Source organism: Sinocyclocheilus rhinocerous, unplaced genomic scaffold, assembly GCF_001515625.1.
Source record: "Sinocyclocheilus rhinocerous isolate Xijiao unplaced genomic scaffold, SAMN03320098_v1.1 scaffold263, whole genome shotgun sequence".
Classification (NCBI taxonomy): Eukaryota; Metazoa; Chordata; class Actinopteri; order Cypriniformes; family Cyprinidae; genus Sinocyclocheilus; species Sinocyclocheilus rhinocerous.
In genome coordinates this window covers 712,826-731,569 of record NW_015645086.1, presented here as the reverse complement: position 1 = coordinate 731,569, position 18,744 = coordinate 712,826, and the positions used below count along the sequence as shown (strand labels likewise).

General features: G+C 35.6%; 1 protein-coding gene across 1 annotated transcript in view; it reads left to right on the top strand.

Moving 5' to 3' along the window:
• The window catches only part of LOC107705651 (laminin subunit alpha-5-like), an 81,475-nt gene that overhangs the window by 32,309 nt on the left and 30,422 nt on the right, over positions 1-18,744 (top strand). The window contains exons 7-35 of the mRNA XM_016509043.1: positions 452-567; positions 3,520-3,638; positions 3,839-3,929; positions 4,372-4,506; positions 4,686-4,730; positions 4,846-4,986; positions 5,790-5,927; positions 6,713-6,847; positions 6,953-7,087; positions 7,182-7,319; positions 7,422-7,474; positions 8,221-8,320; positions 8,501-8,553; positions 8,637-8,742; positions 8,824-8,923; positions 9,001-9,157; positions 10,455-10,593; positions 11,814-11,956; positions 12,042-12,145; positions 12,237-12,390; positions 12,972-13,135; positions 13,837-13,945; positions 14,040-14,137; positions 14,586-14,778; positions 14,963-15,089; positions 15,186-15,325; positions 15,408-15,523; positions 16,438-16,649; positions 16,737-16,938. Coding sequence (XP_016364529.1) covers positions 452-567; positions 3,520-3,638; positions 3,839-3,929; positions 4,372-4,506; positions 4,686-4,730; positions 4,846-4,986; positions 5,790-5,927; positions 6,713-6,847; positions 6,953-7,087; positions 7,182-7,319; positions 7,422-7,474; positions 8,221-8,320; positions 8,501-8,553; positions 8,637-8,742; positions 8,824-8,923; positions 9,001-9,157; positions 10,455-10,593; positions 11,814-11,956; positions 12,042-12,145; positions 12,237-12,390; positions 12,972-13,135; positions 13,837-13,945; positions 14,040-14,137; positions 14,586-14,778; positions 14,963-15,089; positions 15,186-15,325; positions 15,408-15,523; positions 16,438-16,649; positions 16,737-16,938 — 3,663 coding nt within the window. The remainder of the gene's footprint in view (positions 1-451; positions 568-3,519; positions 3,639-3,838; positions 3,930-4,371; positions 4,507-4,685; positions 4,731-4,845; positions 4,987-5,789; positions 5,928-6,712; positions 6,848-6,952; positions 7,088-7,181; positions 7,320-7,421; positions 7,475-8,220; positions 8,321-8,500; positions 8,554-8,636; positions 8,743-8,823; positions 8,924-9,000; positions 9,158-10,454; positions 10,594-11,813; positions 11,957-12,041; positions 12,146-12,236; positions 12,391-12,971; positions 13,136-13,836; positions 13,946-14,039; positions 14,138-14,585; positions 14,779-14,962; positions 15,090-15,185; positions 15,326-15,407; positions 15,524-16,437; positions 16,650-16,736; positions 16,939-18,744) is intronic.

The window sequence follows — 18,744 nt, the reverse complement described above, 5'->3', positions numbered from 1 at the left end:
CTCTCGATCTCCCTAATTCACCCTTTTCCTGGAAGCAGCAAGGTCAGTGAGAAGTTTAGACACTTGAATAAAAGCTCTTGCGTGGCTCATTTGAGGCCCATGGACATGAAGTACTTTAGTATTTGCATATAGTGGCCCCTCAAGATTGAGACAGAAAGAGGACAAGAGTGATTCTCATGAAACTAACCTTCAAACATGGCAGGGGGAAATTCTGTTCTGAAACATTAACAAAATAAATATACATAATATATACATATGTACTAATATACACATTTTCTTCACATAAATGTAACAAAATAATTAGTTTTATTTGAAAATTGCTCAAATAGCATATAAAAGCAACATATAAATAGCATGTAAAATAGCATCAAAAGCATATAGCAAGTTTTAGGTTTTAAGGTATAAACTTGTATGATTTGGTCATTAACCCGTGATTTGTCTTTTATGTCAGGCTTCAGTGTGACTGCCAGCACAACACTTGCGGGCCATCATGTGATCGCTGTTGCCCCGGCTTCAACCAGTTTCCATGGAAACCAGCCACGACTTACAGTGCCAATGAATGTGAACGTGAGTTTTCCTCTCTCTGCATCCAGTGAGCCAACAAAACAAAGATATAGTACCTGCCGGGCCCCTCCTTGACACATTGTTCACAAAACATGATTTCTCTCCTGTGGGAGATTCTTTTTTTCGTTCTTTCTTGATGGCCGGACAGCATTTTCTTTATTCTTTCTAACAGTGCTGTTATGTATTAATAGACATGACATTTATGTATTGTGTATTTATGTATTAATAGACATGGCATGTAACCACTAAGTATGAGTGTGACTTTCAGAAAGTTCAGAAATGTTCAGAATCTTAGTGGCATGTGGCGCCATGCTGGATTTCCGATCAGCGAGAGAGAGTGGGTAGAGATACGTCCGGTTTTCCTAAACACCAGTGCAGAGAGCCGGAGAAACCCCAATCCTAACTTTTATATGTTTACAGGATTTATAATATCACTTAAAATACAACGAAGATCTACTTTGCTATCATTACTATACTATATATGTTAATTGAGCCAGTGGCGTTTAAAACTTGTGTAATGAAATACACGAATCCATACTGTTCGCGAAATGAAAGTTGCCTTGAATTCATGGTGCGTACACATACACAATGTCTTTTTCCCTTAGCAATTAATTGTACAAATGATCGTAAATACACAAACATGCTAAATAACTAAACACATTTTAAAATATAAAACATTTGAAAACAATCAAAACATAACTTTAGACAATATTAGCCTTTAAAACAAGTAAACATTACATTGCATCTTGACCTATCAATATCAATAAATATATTATTTCTCGAAAATGTAAAAATATACTGTGCGCTCTGCTTATAGACACCAGACAGATAATTATGATTCATGCAACAGATGCCTATAAACTCATTTGCACAAAACAGAGAATATTAATAAAAACACACAGGGAAATACAAACACGGATCTTTTAATAAATGCAAACCTAGTCCATGATCTCTGTCTTGTCTGGTGATCCTTTCACATACTTAATCACACAAGTTTCTCTACCTACATTCTCTGGTTTTTATCATTTCAACTTGTGACATTCTAACAAATGTAAAAGACTATGTGACTGTCATTGTACTCATATTCCACATTGTTGTGGTATTATATATTTTTCTTGAATTTCTAGTGAACTGTCCAGGGACATTTTAACTCTATTGGCAAGTGGATAAAGAAAAGCATTTAGCAAAAGGACAGAGTAAAACAACTGACAAATGCTTTTTTTGAAACTATTTAAAATGTGGCTTTCAAAAATAAAAAAAAGTATTATTTATTATTTTATTGTCTTATTTAACTACATTTTAAAACATGAATTAAAATATGTCTATTTTTGTCAAATCAAAAACATAATGTATTAATTTATAGTTACTTAACTACATTTTTAAAAACAATTCAGTTTTGATTTGTCTATTTAAAAAGTGATTATTATACATTTTAATTGAAAATTTGGCTTTCAAAATTTATATAACTATGTGTGTGTTAGTTTATTGTGGTATTTAACTACATTTAAAAACATTTAAAATTTGTCTAAAAGTGTGTGTGTATTTTATTTGATAAATATTTTAGTTTGATTTATTAAACTGATCATTTATTCTATTTTTTTAAGGAGCAATCCTAGTCCTCCAAGTAAAAGTGGCTACCTGATACCTTTATAAACGTAAATACATATTAGCCTTTTAGACCGCAGATTGGTTTTGTTGTGCGAGGATGTTTTGGTTGATATTCTTGATTATGCGATGATGTTTATAGGTTCAGTTTAGGATCAGTGTAGTCTCTGCTTTAGTAAGACATCAGAGTCAGTGTGAATAAGAGAGGCTGGCAGTCTATGTGAACCACTCCAGCCCACCCCACAATGCTTTTAAGAGACTCACTCTCTGGGTGTTTGTCTCTGTATTGGGAGCCATTGTTGGATATCCGCGGTTTTTTTAGCTAATCTAATCTCTGAATTCCCAAATATATAACCACTCCTTTGTGTGGAGAGAGACCTCAGTGAGGTTTATGGCACATCTGTGAGCAGAGTTGGCTTGAGAGACTGTCCCATCTGACAGAACTGTTTCATCTCACGTCGGGTCACCGTGTCCTCACCCTGCCGTCAGTGAACTGGACCCTAACAAAGCACAGCCATTCCACACCGCCTGTCCTGTCAAAGACTCCACTGTGAGACAGGAAAAACACATGATCAGTAGTTCTGAGAGCTTTCTGTAGCCTGCTGGTATTCATTTTTTAAATAGTGAATTTGTCCTAATACTGTGAGATTTCGCCAATTACAGCTGATTCAAGTGTTAACATTTTGTCTATGGATATTAGTGATGGACTTCATAGCCGCAATCAAAATTCTGAAACTGGAATTAGCCTTAATTTGAAGTAATTACCAATTCTTTTAATGTAAATAAATAAATAAATCTTTCTAAAACTTTTTTTTTAACAATTACCCATTTTTTTTAAAATAAGTAAATAATTAAATAAAAAATATTTAAAAAAAATTTTTAATACGTTGGTAACTGTATTCATCAACCAATATTAAGAAGAGTGTCAAATCTGCAATTTTTCGTTAGTATTGTTTATCATCTGCTACATCTAATACCAAATTACCAATTTTATTGTAGTAATAACTAAAAACTAATGTTTTGGTCACCATGGTACATTTGTGTAAGTGTATGCACAATTATTTTATTTTGTCAATATGTTTTAACTTGTATTTCCAGCTACGATCTCTCGTTTTCTCCTTGCTAATGATTCTTTTCTCTTTCTTTTTCCCTTCTCTGCTGTCATTCCTCTCGGGACAGTCTGAACTCTTCAGGTGGACACTGATGTGTGTGTGTGTCTCTGAGTATTTTATATCTGTCCTACTTGTATATTGTACATCTCTGCACTGACAGATGAGTTATTAACCTCAGCGTGTTTCATCTTCAGGCTGATTATATAGTGGCGTAACTGTGTTGTGTGTGTGTTTGCAGCATGTAACTGCCACAGACACTCATCAGAGTGCTACTATGATCCAGAGATCGACCAGCGGAGAGCCAGTCTCAACATGCAGGGACAATACAGGGGCGGAGGAGTGTGCATCGAATGCCAGGTGGGCTCAGCTGTACAAACACACTAATAACACGAAAGTGGTACAGATACATTGACTGTGGCTCAAAACCTACCTAGACAGCATGGGCAACATAAATGCATACAACATTTGTGGGCGGCCGTCAAATACACACTCACTAGGTTTGGAAACAGCTGTTGATGTTTTTGCAAGTACATCCTATGATTTTTATTCTTTCACAGCATCACACCACAGGCTTCAACTGTGAGCGCTGCATTCCTGTGTACTACAGATCACCTGATCATCCTCTGGAGTCCCCATTCGCCTGTTCAAGTGAGTCTCCAGTCATACACACTTAACACAGTATTGTTTTAGTATTATTTATATAATGTTATAATATATATTATTTTTATGAACTTTTATTTATTTATTTATTTTTTACATTTTAGTTTATGTAATTATGTTAATTTATTTTTTGTAATTAATTAATTAATTTTTTTTGCCATTTTAGTATTTGGTTTGTAACTTATTAAAGTTATTTCATTTCTGAAATGTTGCCAAAACAATATTTATATAATGTGTGTTTACATTTTTCATCTACTTCCATTAATGAAAATAATTTTTAATCATTTTAGTTTTAGTTAATAACAACATTTCTGGTCATACATAAATATGAATGAAAATTGAACTGTACTGTATGCATGCATACTGATACTGATAAAGCATGTTCCTTTCTTTTGCTTGTTTTTCCATGATTCTCTCATGTGTTTTGCAGAGTGTCAGTGTGAGTCTGAGTTCACTGATGGCACATGTGAGGATCTGACCGGACGCTGTTACTGTAAACCCAATTACACTGGCGAGAACTGTGACACGTGTGCGGAGGGCTACGAAGGCTTCCCTGAATGCTACCGTAAGTCTCTGTGTATCTTTGAAGCTTTCATGAAGGTTTCAGGCAGTATATTTCAGCTGAATTCATCCAGCGTGGAAAATTATCTCTAAACAGCTATCAAACAAGTAATTAGTATATATGTGTAAAGAAATTCTCCTTGTTAATTATACAATTTGTTTGCTTGTGTTTATTACTGTCAGAGGGGTACATCACTGGAGAGGCCAGACCTGCAGGGGAAATCATCAGTAAGATTTGATTTGATTCATCTTGATTCAAATTTTTTTTATTCACCCTGATTTCATTCTAATTCTTATTCATTGATTTCTCATACATTTTATGTTACGTTCTTGTGTTGTGCAGATTGCGAGTGCAGTGCTGCAGGTACAGAAGGGAACTCCTGCAGGCCAGACCCTCGCACCAATACATGTGTGTGTAAACCTGAATTCACTGGAGAACACTGTGACACCTGCGCTCCTGGTCACTTCGGCCTCAACTGCCAGCGTAAGGACACACACACACACACACAGGTTTGTTTTTGTGAAAAGTGGGGACATCCCATAGGCGTAATGGTTTTTCTACTGTACAGACCGTATATTCTATTGCCCTACACCAACCCTACCCCTAAACCTACCCCTCACAGGAAACTTTGTGCTGTTTCAGATTTTCAATACACTCCATTCTGTGTGATTTATAAGCGTTTTGAAAAGTGGGGACATGGGGTAATGTCCTGAAAAGTCACCTTCTCCTTGTAATACCTATGTCATACCCTTGTCATTATACAAATTTATGTCCTCATTTGTCACAAAAACACGCACACACACACACACACACACACACACTCTCTGTAGGGATTGCCCCTTTAAAATGTTACTGCCACTGACATCACATGATTATAAATATTTTAAATAAATAAATAAACAAAAATATCTGAATGTACTAAATAATATTTAGTAAATGTTTTATTACTCTTTTATGACTCTAATTGTCACTGAGTTAATTACAGTGATATTTTAATGTTAGTACATTGTTTGTTGTTTTATTATATATATGTGTGTGCCTGTCCATCGTTAAGTCCCAGATCAGATCAGCTGTCCCATTCTGCCCATTTTTGTCTTTCCTGTGTAATACACTGCAGCAGGTGACATCTGAGCAAACACATGCAGATTGTCGCATCAGTGTTTGTCTGTCTGCTGAACTGCTGTTGATCTTGTGCATAGTTGGAGTGTTTTGGAGCACAGTATACCACCCAATGACAAAGGCAATGCAAACATGCCCACATTCTAGCTCTTCTCCCTTCCCCCCAGGCTGTCAATGTTTTGGCCAGGGCTGTCTGGATGGGTCCTGTGATGCAGTAACGGGCCAGTGTGTGTGTCGGAGCGGGTTTCAGGGGTATTCATGCGAGCAGTGTGCGCCTGGCTACTTCAACTACCCACTGTGCCAATGTGAGTGCTTGCCAACTCTAATCTCACTAAACTTCAAAATCCCCCATGATTATTGCCAAACCGTGAACTTTACACTACAGCCACAATAACTGTTTCCTGCTCTTTTACTGCACTGTTTAAGGTCAGTATGAATTTATAATCGACCCTATTTACTTTCTTAACACACATTGTTGGTCTTATTGTTTGATTCATCAGTGCCTCTTCATTTCAGTCACTCTTTCTGCAGTTTACATCATTACACCAGTAGGTGGCGTCAAGCGACTATCTGTATGAAGGAGTCATTTGAATCGTTCTCTCAACCAAATAGATTTGTATAAAAACACTGATACATTCAGGAACAAATTCATTCAAAAACACAGATTTATTCTGAAACAAAACAAGTGACTGTCTTTATGAGTGAGTCAATTGAATCATTCTCTCAACCAAATAGATTTGTTTCATTCAGGAACAAAAAAGTGACTTTCTTTATAAGTGAGTCATTGAATCGTTCACTCATCCAAATTGATTTAAAAAAAAAAAACCTCTCAATCATTCAGGAACAAACAAGAGAATGTCTTTATAAGTCACTGAATTTTTTACTCAGCTTTAAAACTCTGAATCTTTTAGGCAAAATTGTGTCTACTATGCAAGCTCGTCAATATTGACTATTAACATTCTCATTAAATGTCCTTTTTCACTTGGACATTTGTCACATTACAGAAGTAAAATGGATTGCGAAAGCATTTCTTGTTGACTTCAAAACGATTAACATTTGATTACATTTGATTCTCTCTCTCTCTCTGTAGATTGCGGTTGCAGTGATGTGGGCTCTATGCCTGAGATATGCGATGCGGCCGGTCAGTGTTTGTGCAGGCCAGAGTTCACTGGTCCTCGCTGTGATCAGTGTCGCTCAGGGTTCCACTCATATCCAAACTGCCAGGGTGAGACACACACACACACACACACACACACACATTAAAGAAAGGCTCAGTCTGATGTTTGCAGACACTGTCTGTATTATCTCTTTTTCTGATTCTATTTGCCAGTGTGCACTTGTGACTCTCGCACATCTTTGGAATCCAGCTGTACCTTGTCGGGTCAGTGTAGCTGCAGACCCAACTACAGTGGCCCCAAATGTGACCAGTGTGCACCCGGATATTACTCCTATCCCAGCTGCACACGTAAGTCACATGACTCTCATCACAGGGCAACACTACCAAGGGAAAGATTGTCTGCGGTAACGGGTGATTTGAAATTGAAATCTCTCTGTTTCAGCATGTCATTGTTCAGTGGAGGGCTCTCGCTTCAGCTCCTGTGATCCAGTGTCTGGTCAGTGTGTTTGTCTGCCAAACATTGTGGGTCAGAGGTGTGATAGCTGCAGTCCTGGGTCATATGGCTTCCCCCTCTGCCAAGGTGATCTAACTCAAACCAGTTGCGCAAACAATATTCATGGTCCTGTGTATTAGATTCGTTTAAAGTAGTTCTGATGGTTTTCTTTTCCTCTCTGTGCTCTAGTCGGGACCTGTAACCCAGCAGGCTCTGTTCATAATAACATCCTGCCCACTGTGGTGAGTATAACTGAGCTTTCTACATTAAACAAGGCCACGTTCAGAATGGAGTTCTAGCATAAAGCATATTGTGCTGTAAATTATTCATGCTGTTCATACTGTGCATATCATACTATATACTGCACATATGTTGAATATTTTGTGAATGTATCAAAAGATTATGTGAAACAACAGTGTGCAGTATGTAGCAGTTAAGCAGTCAAAGATAAGATTTTGTTTTTTGAAAAAAAAGTAATACTTATTTTCAGCAAGGATGCATTGCATTGATCAAAAGTGACAGTTAATGCGTTTATAATGTTACAAAAGATGCATTTTTCTTTTTAACTTACTATTCATAAAAGAGTCCTGAAAAAGGTTTCCACAAAAATATTAAGCAGCACAACTGTTTTCAACATTGATAATAATAAGAAATGTTTCTTGAGGAGCATATCATCATATTAGAATGATTTCTGAAGTTTGTCATCACAGGAATAAATTACATTTTAAAATATATTTCAAACATTACTTTAAATTGTAAAAATGTAAACAGTATTACTGTTTTTACTTTATTTAAAATGTACCCCAAACTTTTGAAAGGTAGTGTATGTGTGATAGACACGACAAAAACATTTGCATATTGTACTGTTCAGAGTGTACACTGCTGTCCAAGTACATTGATATTTTTTAATTACCGCTGTAAATGAGGATCTTGGACACAAACATTAATTCCTATTCCAGACTCTCAGTGCTTGTTTTGTGTTCCTCAGGGCTCCTGCGAGTGTCAGCCTCATGTAGAGGGGGTGGCCTGTGATCGCTGTAAGCCTCTCTACTGGAATCTTTCTCCTGATACAGACTATGGATGCTCAAGTAAGAGAAACGTTTGGACACACAGTGCAAAATGACTGCCATTTTCTTAGCTTTGGTGACAAATCAGACTTTGGTGGCAATGTACTGTAATTTTCAAATCTGTAGCTTGTTAGTTAAATTGTATATAAAATAAAACAGATTAATTATCTCTGCTAATGTATATTATGATTGATTTTGCAGGCTGTGACTGTAATACATTAGGAACTATGAGTGAGGTTGCAGAGTGCACACAGGTATGGAAATATCAATAATAACTCCATCTTACAACTGCAATTCAAGAGTGTAGTAAACAAACCTCCATCTGTGTGTAAATCAGAGCACCGGCCAGTGTTACTGTAAACCTAACGTGTGCAGCGGCACATGTAATGTGTGCAAGGATGGATACTTCAGCCTTCAGAAGAACAACTACTTTGGGTGCCAAGGTACAAAATCAGTTCCAAGCAGACATTTTTAAATACTGAAATGAAGAGATGGGTTAAACTCTCACCCCTGCGTGCATGTAGGCTGCCAGTGTGACATTGGAGGCTCCGTTGGGCAGGCGTGTAATGAGAGGCACGGGCGGTGTCGATGCAGACCCAGCGTGGAGGGACCCAAATGCAACCAGTGAGTGACGGGGAAAAGCACACACAGATATAGCAGACAGTGTGCAGTAATCACTTGACTCTGATGTGTTTGTTTAGACCCCGGCCAGATCATTACTTCCCAGACCTGCACCATATGAAGTTTGAGGTGGAGGAAGGCACCACTATGGATGGACGTCCAGTGAGGTTTGGTTACAATCCTCTGGAGTTTGAGAGCTTCAGCTGGAGGGGATATGCCCAGATGTCCCCCATGCAGGTACACAAACACACACACTTATGTTTGCACCTTGAAATCAATTTATTATATTACTGAATTGTAAATAATAGTAACAAATTGTTATAATAATAATAATAATAAAGTAATGTTAATAAAAACTACAATAACAAGTACAAGAGTCATAATAATAATAATAATGTATTATCATTAATAATACTATTAGTAATAATCTAAAATAATAATTATTATTTATTTTAATTATAACAACAACACTATTAAATGGTAAATAATAATAAAAAATATTATTATTATTATTATTGTTGTTGTTTTGTAATAATTATCATTAGTATTATTTAAAATAATCTAGAATTATAATAATAACAATAATGATCCAATAATATTAATAATAAAAACTACAATAACAACAACAACAATAACTATTATTATATGTTAAGGTTATTAATAATAATAGTCTCTAATAATAATAATAATAATAAACATTTATAAAACAACAACATATTGAATGATTAATAATAATAATACAAAACTGCTATAATGATACAATCTAATATATTGATAATAAAATTATATAAACAACAGTAATAATTATAATTCTTATTAATATTGTTAATATTTGCAATAATAATAAATCTATTACAACGACAGTTATAACAATAATAATAAGAAACAGAGCAATTCCAATAAGGTCCTCGCACTGCAGTGCTCGGGCCCTAATTATTATCATCATCATCATAATCATCATTATTATTATTATTATATTAGTACATATTATTAGATATTACATATTATATATTGTAGCAATTTGAGTATTTACTTTTTTGTAAAGCACTTTTTTCTTGTTGGATATCCTGTTTCACTCAGATATATGTCACTTTACAGAAGTAAAATATGTTATTAATGCTGTTTCATGTTGAAGATACTATGAAAATAATGATGTTAATTATTATAGAACTGAATATTATGAATGAATATTATGAATAACTGTGAATATAATGAATATTACTTATTTTAACTTTCAAATTAATTTATAAAAAATTTGTATTGTCATTATTATCATTTTGTAGATATTCAAGATGTTTAAGTTGATGCATGTGTGTAAAATTAGACTGAGATGTAGCGCTGTGTGATGTGTGATTGAAATACACTGTGTCTTTGGCTTGGCTGAGGGCTTCGATCATGGCTTTTGATTGGTGCTGCTTGTGTGCATTGGCTGCTGTGTTGGGCTGTAGTGCTGGTTGGTGGTGGCTTTGAGCAACGGCTTTGCATTTGTCTCTCTTTCTGTGTCTCTGTTGTGGGCCGCTCTCTTGCTCTCTAGCCTCGGGTTCTGGTTGAGGTGGTGGTTGGCTCTCCAGACCTGTTTCATGTGGTCTTGCACTATATGAACCGTGGGGGCGTGGACGTGAGGGGGCGGGTCTCTGTGATCGAGGATGGCAGACACTTCCTGTGTGAGAATTGTAAGTTTTTCACCCTTCTGTTTTAATGATCTGCTTTTCTCCATCTTTCTACCTTCCACACTTAAATCCTTTGCTCTCTGATCTGGTGACTTCCTGCTCTTTTCACAAACCCTTCCTCTTCCCCCCATGTTCAAGACACACTCTCACCGCAACCTGCATCTCAGATCACACCCATCTTGATCAGAAAGCCACAGTGCAGGTCTTTAACACAGACCATGTTATGTGCTGTACACCCTCCCCTCCTCTTCTCCCTGTCTTCCTTGTCCTCCATCTCAGAATACGGTTAAAATGATGGTGCACGTGCGTGAAGCAGACGTGTATCTCACGCGCTTCATCCTCAGATATGTAAACACGAGGTTGGCCGTGTCGAACGGTAAAATCACAGCCTATCAGAACAGCAGAAGAGGTATGCCTGATGGTTCAATGTGCAGGACTTTCATTCTTTCGGTGAACCCAAAGGAGAGCTCATTGGTCATTTCATTGGCTTTGCCATTTTCGTTGAGACTTATGAATTTTACTTAATTTTATTATTTTACTTAATTTTTTTATTTGATTTTATTTGACAGAATAATAGAGAATAACAATACTGCTCTATTTATTATTTTAGCTAATTTGGTGCATTTGTCCGATTAAGCTTTTACTAAGAATCTAAGAAATGTATAACACGTAAATATTATACATATATGTAATAAATACACACTCAGCAAATAACCAATTGTGTAAACCCTAAACAAGCTATTACACAAAAGCAATAACTTTTTTATAGCTGCAATTTTTTTTAAATTCTGTTTATATTTTTAATTCTATTGATAAATAATTCCATAACTGTACTTCTTTTCTCCTGTACCCCTTGATATGCTACAGTTGTAACTTGTTGCATAGTAATTGCCCTTTCCTCTTGTTTTGGTATTAATTTACAAAATTATTTACACATTTGGACAGGATTCTTCCATCCCATTTTACTTTCATTGAATGGAAAAGAGCAGCTCGGACATTCTGCTAAACTTCTCCTTTTGTGTTTCACAGAAAAAATGAAAGTCCTTATGAGTAAATGATGACAGCTTTTCATTTTAAATAAACTATTCTTTTAGTACAACAGTTGATATCTTGATAATGTTTAATAATGAATAAATATGTAACTTTGTAGTTTTATTGATTCATCCAGTGCTGTGACTCCATCCCCATGAAACAGGTCTCCATCTCCATCCTTCTGTTTGCAGGCTCTGAGCAGTCCAAACAGATCGTATTTGCACCCACTTCAGAACCCACATTTGTGAACGTGCCTCAGAACAGTTTTGTGGAGCCATTTGTCTTGAACCCAGGAACCTGGACTGTGATTATAGAGGCGGAGGGCATTCTGCTGGTAGGACCCCCTCTTAAAGAGACTCTCTGCATTATTCCTGCATAAACACACCCTGAACACATTCTCTGTCTCTTTCTCTCTGCAGGACTACCTGGTGCTGTTGCCCAGTGCATATTACGAGGCTCCTATCCTGCAACTTCAAGTGACTGAACCCTGTTCATACAGCAACACACAGGATGCCAGTCAAAAGTCAGTAGTACAGCAACTTTTTGTGTACATATGTGTATACTTGTTAAATGCAACGTGACTGGGGTAATAATCTGTCTTTTGGTGTGTTCAGCTGTCTGCAGTATATGTATCTGTCTCTGGATGAGTTCCCATCCATCTCCAGCAATAATGCCCAGTGCAGGGCTGATAATCACCTGCCCAGACCCTGCCACACTGAAAAGATCACTCCTCGCCATCCCAGCATGGCCATCTGCAGCGGCAATGATGTAAGCATGTGCACACTCATTTAAAAAGTGTAAATATGTTCTCATCTTTTTTTCTTTTTTGAAAGAACTTAATACTTTTATTTAGCACGAATGCATTAAATTGATAACAATTGACAGTAAAGACATTTATAATGTTACAAAGAATTCTATTTCAAATAAATGCTGTTCTTTTAAACGTTCTATTCATCAAAGAATCCTGAAAATATATATCAAGGTTTCCACAAAAATATTAAGCAGAACAACTGTTTTCAGCATTGATGATAAGGAATAAATCTTGAGCAGCAAATCAGTATATTAGAATGATTTCTGAAGGATCATGTGACACTGAAGAAGACTAATGATGCTGAAAATTCAGCTTTGATCACAGGAATACATTACATAAATTTAAATTGCATTACAATAGAAAACATTTATTTTTAAATTGTAATAATATGTTTTTTTTATTGTATTTTGATTCAGATGAATGCAGCCTTGGTGACCAAACATTAAAAAATCTTACTGAACCCAAACCTTAGAACAGTAGTGTATTAATACATAAAAATCATATTTTTATACAAATAAAATCCTATTTGTGCATTCAGATGAAAGTTCAGCTGCGTGGTCGTGTTCCTGTTCCTGGAGAGTATGTGTTGGTGGTCGAGTACGCCAGTGAAGACCAATTCCCGCAAACGTTTAAAGTGTCTGTCAACTCACTGGGTGAAACCACTCATCAAGAGGAAATAACACTGCTCCACTGCAAATACAGGTGTGTTTGTGTGACATTGCAGCATTTGCCTTTTCTTTTGTTCTTCAGGTATTCACACTCAACTTGAACGGGTCATATTCTGTATTTTGGTTTATGTCTGCTGTTTGTTTTTGCATCAAACGAGTCATGTTTTGTTTGCATTTCACATAGAATTAAACATGCTGTTTTTGATACCATACCTTTAAGACTTTTATATGACCTCTTTTATGATTGGCTATGCGGTTTGGTTGTAAAATGCATGTAAAATTTGTCCTATTTAATGTTTTAATGTAACATCACAAGTTTTAATGAAGCATTTTCTATATTCATCATTCTTTATGAAGCATGGAGATTGCCGTTTAATTCTTCAATTGGTCTTTTTCGCTTTTCTTCATTTTTCTCCATCAAACGAGTCATGTTTTGTTTGCATTTCACATAGAATTAAACATGCTGTTTTTGATACCATACCTTTAAGACTTTTATATGACCTCTTTTATGATTGGCTATGCGGTTTGGTTGTAAAATGCATGTAAAATTAGTCCTATTTAATGTTTTAATGTAACATCACAAGTTTTAATGAATCATTTTTCTATATTCATCATTCTTTATGAAGCATGAAGATTGCCGTTTTATTCTTCAATTGGTCTTTTTCGCTTTTCTTCATTTTTCACTGCATTTGCTGATTGATTTGTGTTTATGTCTTTCTGTGTATGTGTGTGTAGTTTCCTGTGCCGTGCGGTGTCTGTAGATGACAAGAAGCGCGTGGCGGTCTTTACTCTCTCCACAGAGGCTGATATCCAGCTTAGCACAGACAGAAGCAGTTTTTTCCTCGTGAGAGACTTTTTCTGCTTGAATCTGCCATAATGTCTGTTTGTGTCCACTGTAAACATGCCATTTACAAGTGTGTGTCTGATTTCCCTTCCAGCACAAAGTGTTCCTCGTCCCTCGCGCGCAGTTCACCATGGAGTACCTGAAGCCCAGAGTTCACTGCATCAGCACACATGGACACTTCTCTCCAGACAGGTGACTGATACACACAACATGTGAATCTTGAACTGAGTCTTTTGTGTTACATCATGCGCCATTACACTCCAACACTTGTTTTGTAGATTATTTTTGTTTATTTCAGTTTTTATTGTTTGGTGTACTAATCATTTTATTTTATTTCATTGTATTGTTTTTTATTGTGTACAGTTTTTCTAACAATCATTTTACCTAAAAGAAAATTCTTTCACTGCCTTGCAAGCACTGACCTTTCTGGAAATCACATTTAGTTATTTTCCAGCCATTTTTTTTTTCAAATTATGACATTTGACTTTCCTACATATTTACAATTAAAAGTACCTATGATCATGAGCCATTTACATGATTTCTAGGTATTTTAGGTATCAAAGTGAAGTATATCCGTATGTATTTATCACAATAGGGTTTATCCTATTTATGTTCATGTTTTATATTCTCTGTTTTCCAGTGGCTCCTGCATCCCGTCTCGTTTCCAGAATCCTCCTCAGTCTCTGGTCCTAAAAGAGGGTCAGGCTTCTTCTGTGCCGGGTTCGATTATAGCTTCAGCCCCTGATCCATCCCTGCATGCAGACAGGCCCATGACCTCCAGACCGCCAACCGCTGCTGATAACAGTGAACACATGCTTCTGGACCCTAATCAGGTACATCAGGCCCATTACACTCTCATTGCTTTCTTACTGTTTCTTCCTTTAAAAGAACCTTTCCCCCTCCATTTATCCATCCAGTGCCCCTGTCTTGAAGTTTGTATCTTTCTGATACTTAAATGCTAATACAAAAGCATGTCTGCAAGTCTTCTGATGTTCATTTGTCTGCTTCCTTTCCCAGAACGCTGTAACGTATTCAACACGTGTACATGCGCTGGGCCGTTATGGGTTCATCCTGCATTACCATCAGCCCCTGCACCCAACTTACAACGTCCAGGTCCACATCAATGGAGGACGCATATGGCAGGGTGAGCAAATAGATGAACACAGACTCACTATTGACTTGAGCTTCTGTTTTATCACTGAAAATGCTTTTTTACTAACAGTCACTCTTTGTATTCCAGGCCACGTCAATGCATCCTTTTGTCCCCATGGTTACGGTTGTCGTGGTGTTGTCATGTCAGAGAACCAGATTATCCTGGACGTGACGGACTATGAGGTCATCCTGACCCTGCGTGTTCCAGACAGGAAGACATTGTGGCTGGTGAGTGTCATGATGACGTTTTACTAAAGGTGAAATGAATTGACAATAACAGTGACACTTCTTTTTCTCTTGTGTGTTTTAGGACTATGTGCTGGTGGTGCCAGAGAGCACTTACAGCTCCAGCTTTTTGACTGAGGAGCCACTGGACAAATCTTACGACTTTATCAGCAACTGTGGACAAAACAGCTTTTACATCAAGTATGATACTTATACATTTGTAAAAATGTAGGAATGCATGATTTGAAAATTCAGGGTGATAATTATATTCATGTAATGGCCTTAAATAGGCCATAAATAAGTAAATACATCGCAGATATTAATTACTGATTAAAATTCAGTCCAATTGTGACTAAATAAATATAAAAATGAAACACTTAAAACACATACACAGCATTATTTAAATTTTTTTAATTATTTTTACTTAGGTAAAACTATTAAAAATTGTTTTCGGTGATTGAAATAAAGCTGAAATAATATAAAATATACATATTAGATGAAAAGCTTATGCTTAAAAAACGAAAATTAGAAATGTTTCCTTGGATACTAGTTTAAGTACTAAAACTAAAACTTAAATAAAACTAAATTAAAGCTTGATAGAAATATTAAAAATAATAATAAAAAATAACAAAAGCACTAACAAAATTATTAAAACTTAAATTTAAAAAGAAAACTGAAAATATAAAAATACTAATAGTACTAAATACTATAATAGTATAGAAATAATATTAAAACGATACTAATAATACTAAAAAGCACTTTACATCAAAACATAATGTACAGTATGAAAATTTTATTTTGTAATGTATAGTATGATATTTAATTTAATATTTGCTAAAGATCACGTTGAAGTGTTATTGAAATATTAGTGCTTTCAAAGTATTAAAGTTTAAGTTTAAGTTTAATAAAAACAATTAAATAAATTCATTAATAAAAACCTTAAATGTAAAAATGTAAATTACACACAATTAAATATGCAACAATTGCTGATTCCATTAAATTAAAGAAATCTCTAATATGGCTGATAATATGGTGCGAATATATTTTGCATAAACGTATCCCGATATAACATTATTAGAGTGCCATCCATCTTAACATTCCCTCTGTCCTCTCAGCCCATCCACAGCATCTCCGTTCTGTCGTAACTCCGCCGTGTCTCTGTCTGCGTTCTTCAATAACGGCGCTGTGCCCTGCGGCTGTCATGAGGTGGGTGCAGAGAGCGATACCTGCGAGACCTTCGGAGGACAGTGCAAGTGCAGACCCAACATGATTGGCCGAGACTGTTCCCAGTGTGCCACGGGATACTACGGCTTCCCCAACTGTAGACGTGAGTATCACCAACCACATGGTGGAACGATGGATTGATTGATGGATGGATGGATTGATGGATGATTTTGTTTCCTTTTCTCTCTAGCATGTAACTGTGGCACTCGTCTGTGTGAGCCTGTGACGGGTGAGTGCATCTGTCCTCCACGGACTCTGCAGCCCGACTGTGTCACCTGTGAACCCCAGACGTTTGCCTGCCATCCTCTGGTGGGGTGTGAGATGTGCAACTGCTCCAGGCCTGGAGTGGCTTCACTGGAAATCGGCTGTGACACACACAACGGCCAGTGCAGGTACAGTAGAGCAAGACACACACACGCATATATACTGCATGCAGTGGCTCATGGGGTCGACTTTCTAAGAATCTGAATGAATATGTGGTTTAAAATTTGCCTCAGTTTACCTCAGGAATGCCAGTTTTTTTTTTACTTAAATAAATAAATAAATAGGAAAATTTAAATAAATAGAAAAAAAATAAGAAATTATATTTTGTATGAACAAATTGAAGCCTTTTTGGCCCATCAAGGACCATTTTAGGACCATTTTAGGACCATCATGATTTTTATTTTTACTTTTTTGTTTGTGGCAGTTAAGCACTTTTTCCACAATCATGTCTCAAGGATGTAGTATATGCGTCCTTATACCTCATTCCTGTGACAGTTCTTCTGACATCATATTATTTCTTCATCATTAATTCTCTATCAGTGTTATTCTACTATTTTTTATTTGCTGTTATAGTGTTTATTAATATAAATACAATAAAAAATTGTACATGGTCTCTTTCCAAATAAATAAATAAAAACAATATATTTGAATTAGCTTCATTAGCTATATTTCTTTTTAGCTTTAATCTATATTTATGTTTTAGTTTTAATAATTTTAATACTTCAACTTAACCTTTTTTATTTCAGTTAGTTTCCAAGGCAACTTTTCAAATTAAGTTGTTAGTCTAATATTTACATTTTTTTATGTCAGCTTTAATTTAATTTTTAATTTAATTTAATTTAATTTAATTTAACGTTTTTTAGAAGTCTTATTTTTAATCTTAGTTTTAGTTAATAACACTGTTCTCTATCCATTGATATATGTAGCTTCCTTTTGTCAAGTTGTCCAGGGGGGATCTTAGAGCTTAAGATGAATTTCATTTAGAAATTAGAGCTTAAGACGAATTTCATTTATAGTCAGCATGGCAAACTGTTTTAACCATATGAACTAGTGAACAAGAAAATTTTAAATCAGGGGGAAATGTGCTTCTTTTTATATATAAAAAACAATGGTTCAATGGAAAATATAGCAAGTGAGGCAAAGCAAACGCACACCTGTGGAGGTACAAATTGAAGGAAAAAATACTTAATTGAAAAAGAACAACTTCACACTCACTTAAGCATTGGCTATTTTTTAATCAACGTTTCGGCTAGTAGCCTTTGTCAAGGTATAGTGTCACAAAATGGAGAGTAGTATAAGTAAAGGAGATAATTGTACACAGCTGAGAGTGGTGAGATCCAAATCATCCAATAATGAACTAATTGACAATTAGACTCTAACATGGAAGGAATAACATCAACAAATTGATCTATACAAACAGACCATAAGAATAAATGAAAATTACAATCTAACAAAATTAAATCAAATTGTTACATTCACAAAAAACAACTTAAATCAGAATCACATCAAAATAATCACCAAAACATTAAATAGTTAACAGATTATAAATTAGATTCTGACACAAAAAATAATTGCAATGAACAAGTCAATCCATTGATGAATTGATCAAGCACCAAAACAACAAAGAAAATTCCAAGCAAACAATATTTTAAATCAAATTATTACATTAAGCTAACAAAAAACAACATAAGTCAAAATCAACATTTAAACCATGTGGAGTCAAGGTTTTCAATTTATGGATCCAAAAAACCTCCCGTTTAAGTAGTATTTGGTCCAAATCACCACATCTCCTCGGTGAATATATTTTCTCGATTCCTATATATCGTAATGAAGTGATGGGATGATTAAAATCAGTAAAGTGCACTGCTAATGGATAATTCATATTTTTACATCTTATAGTACTACGGTGTTCAGCAATGCGCGTTTTAAGTTCT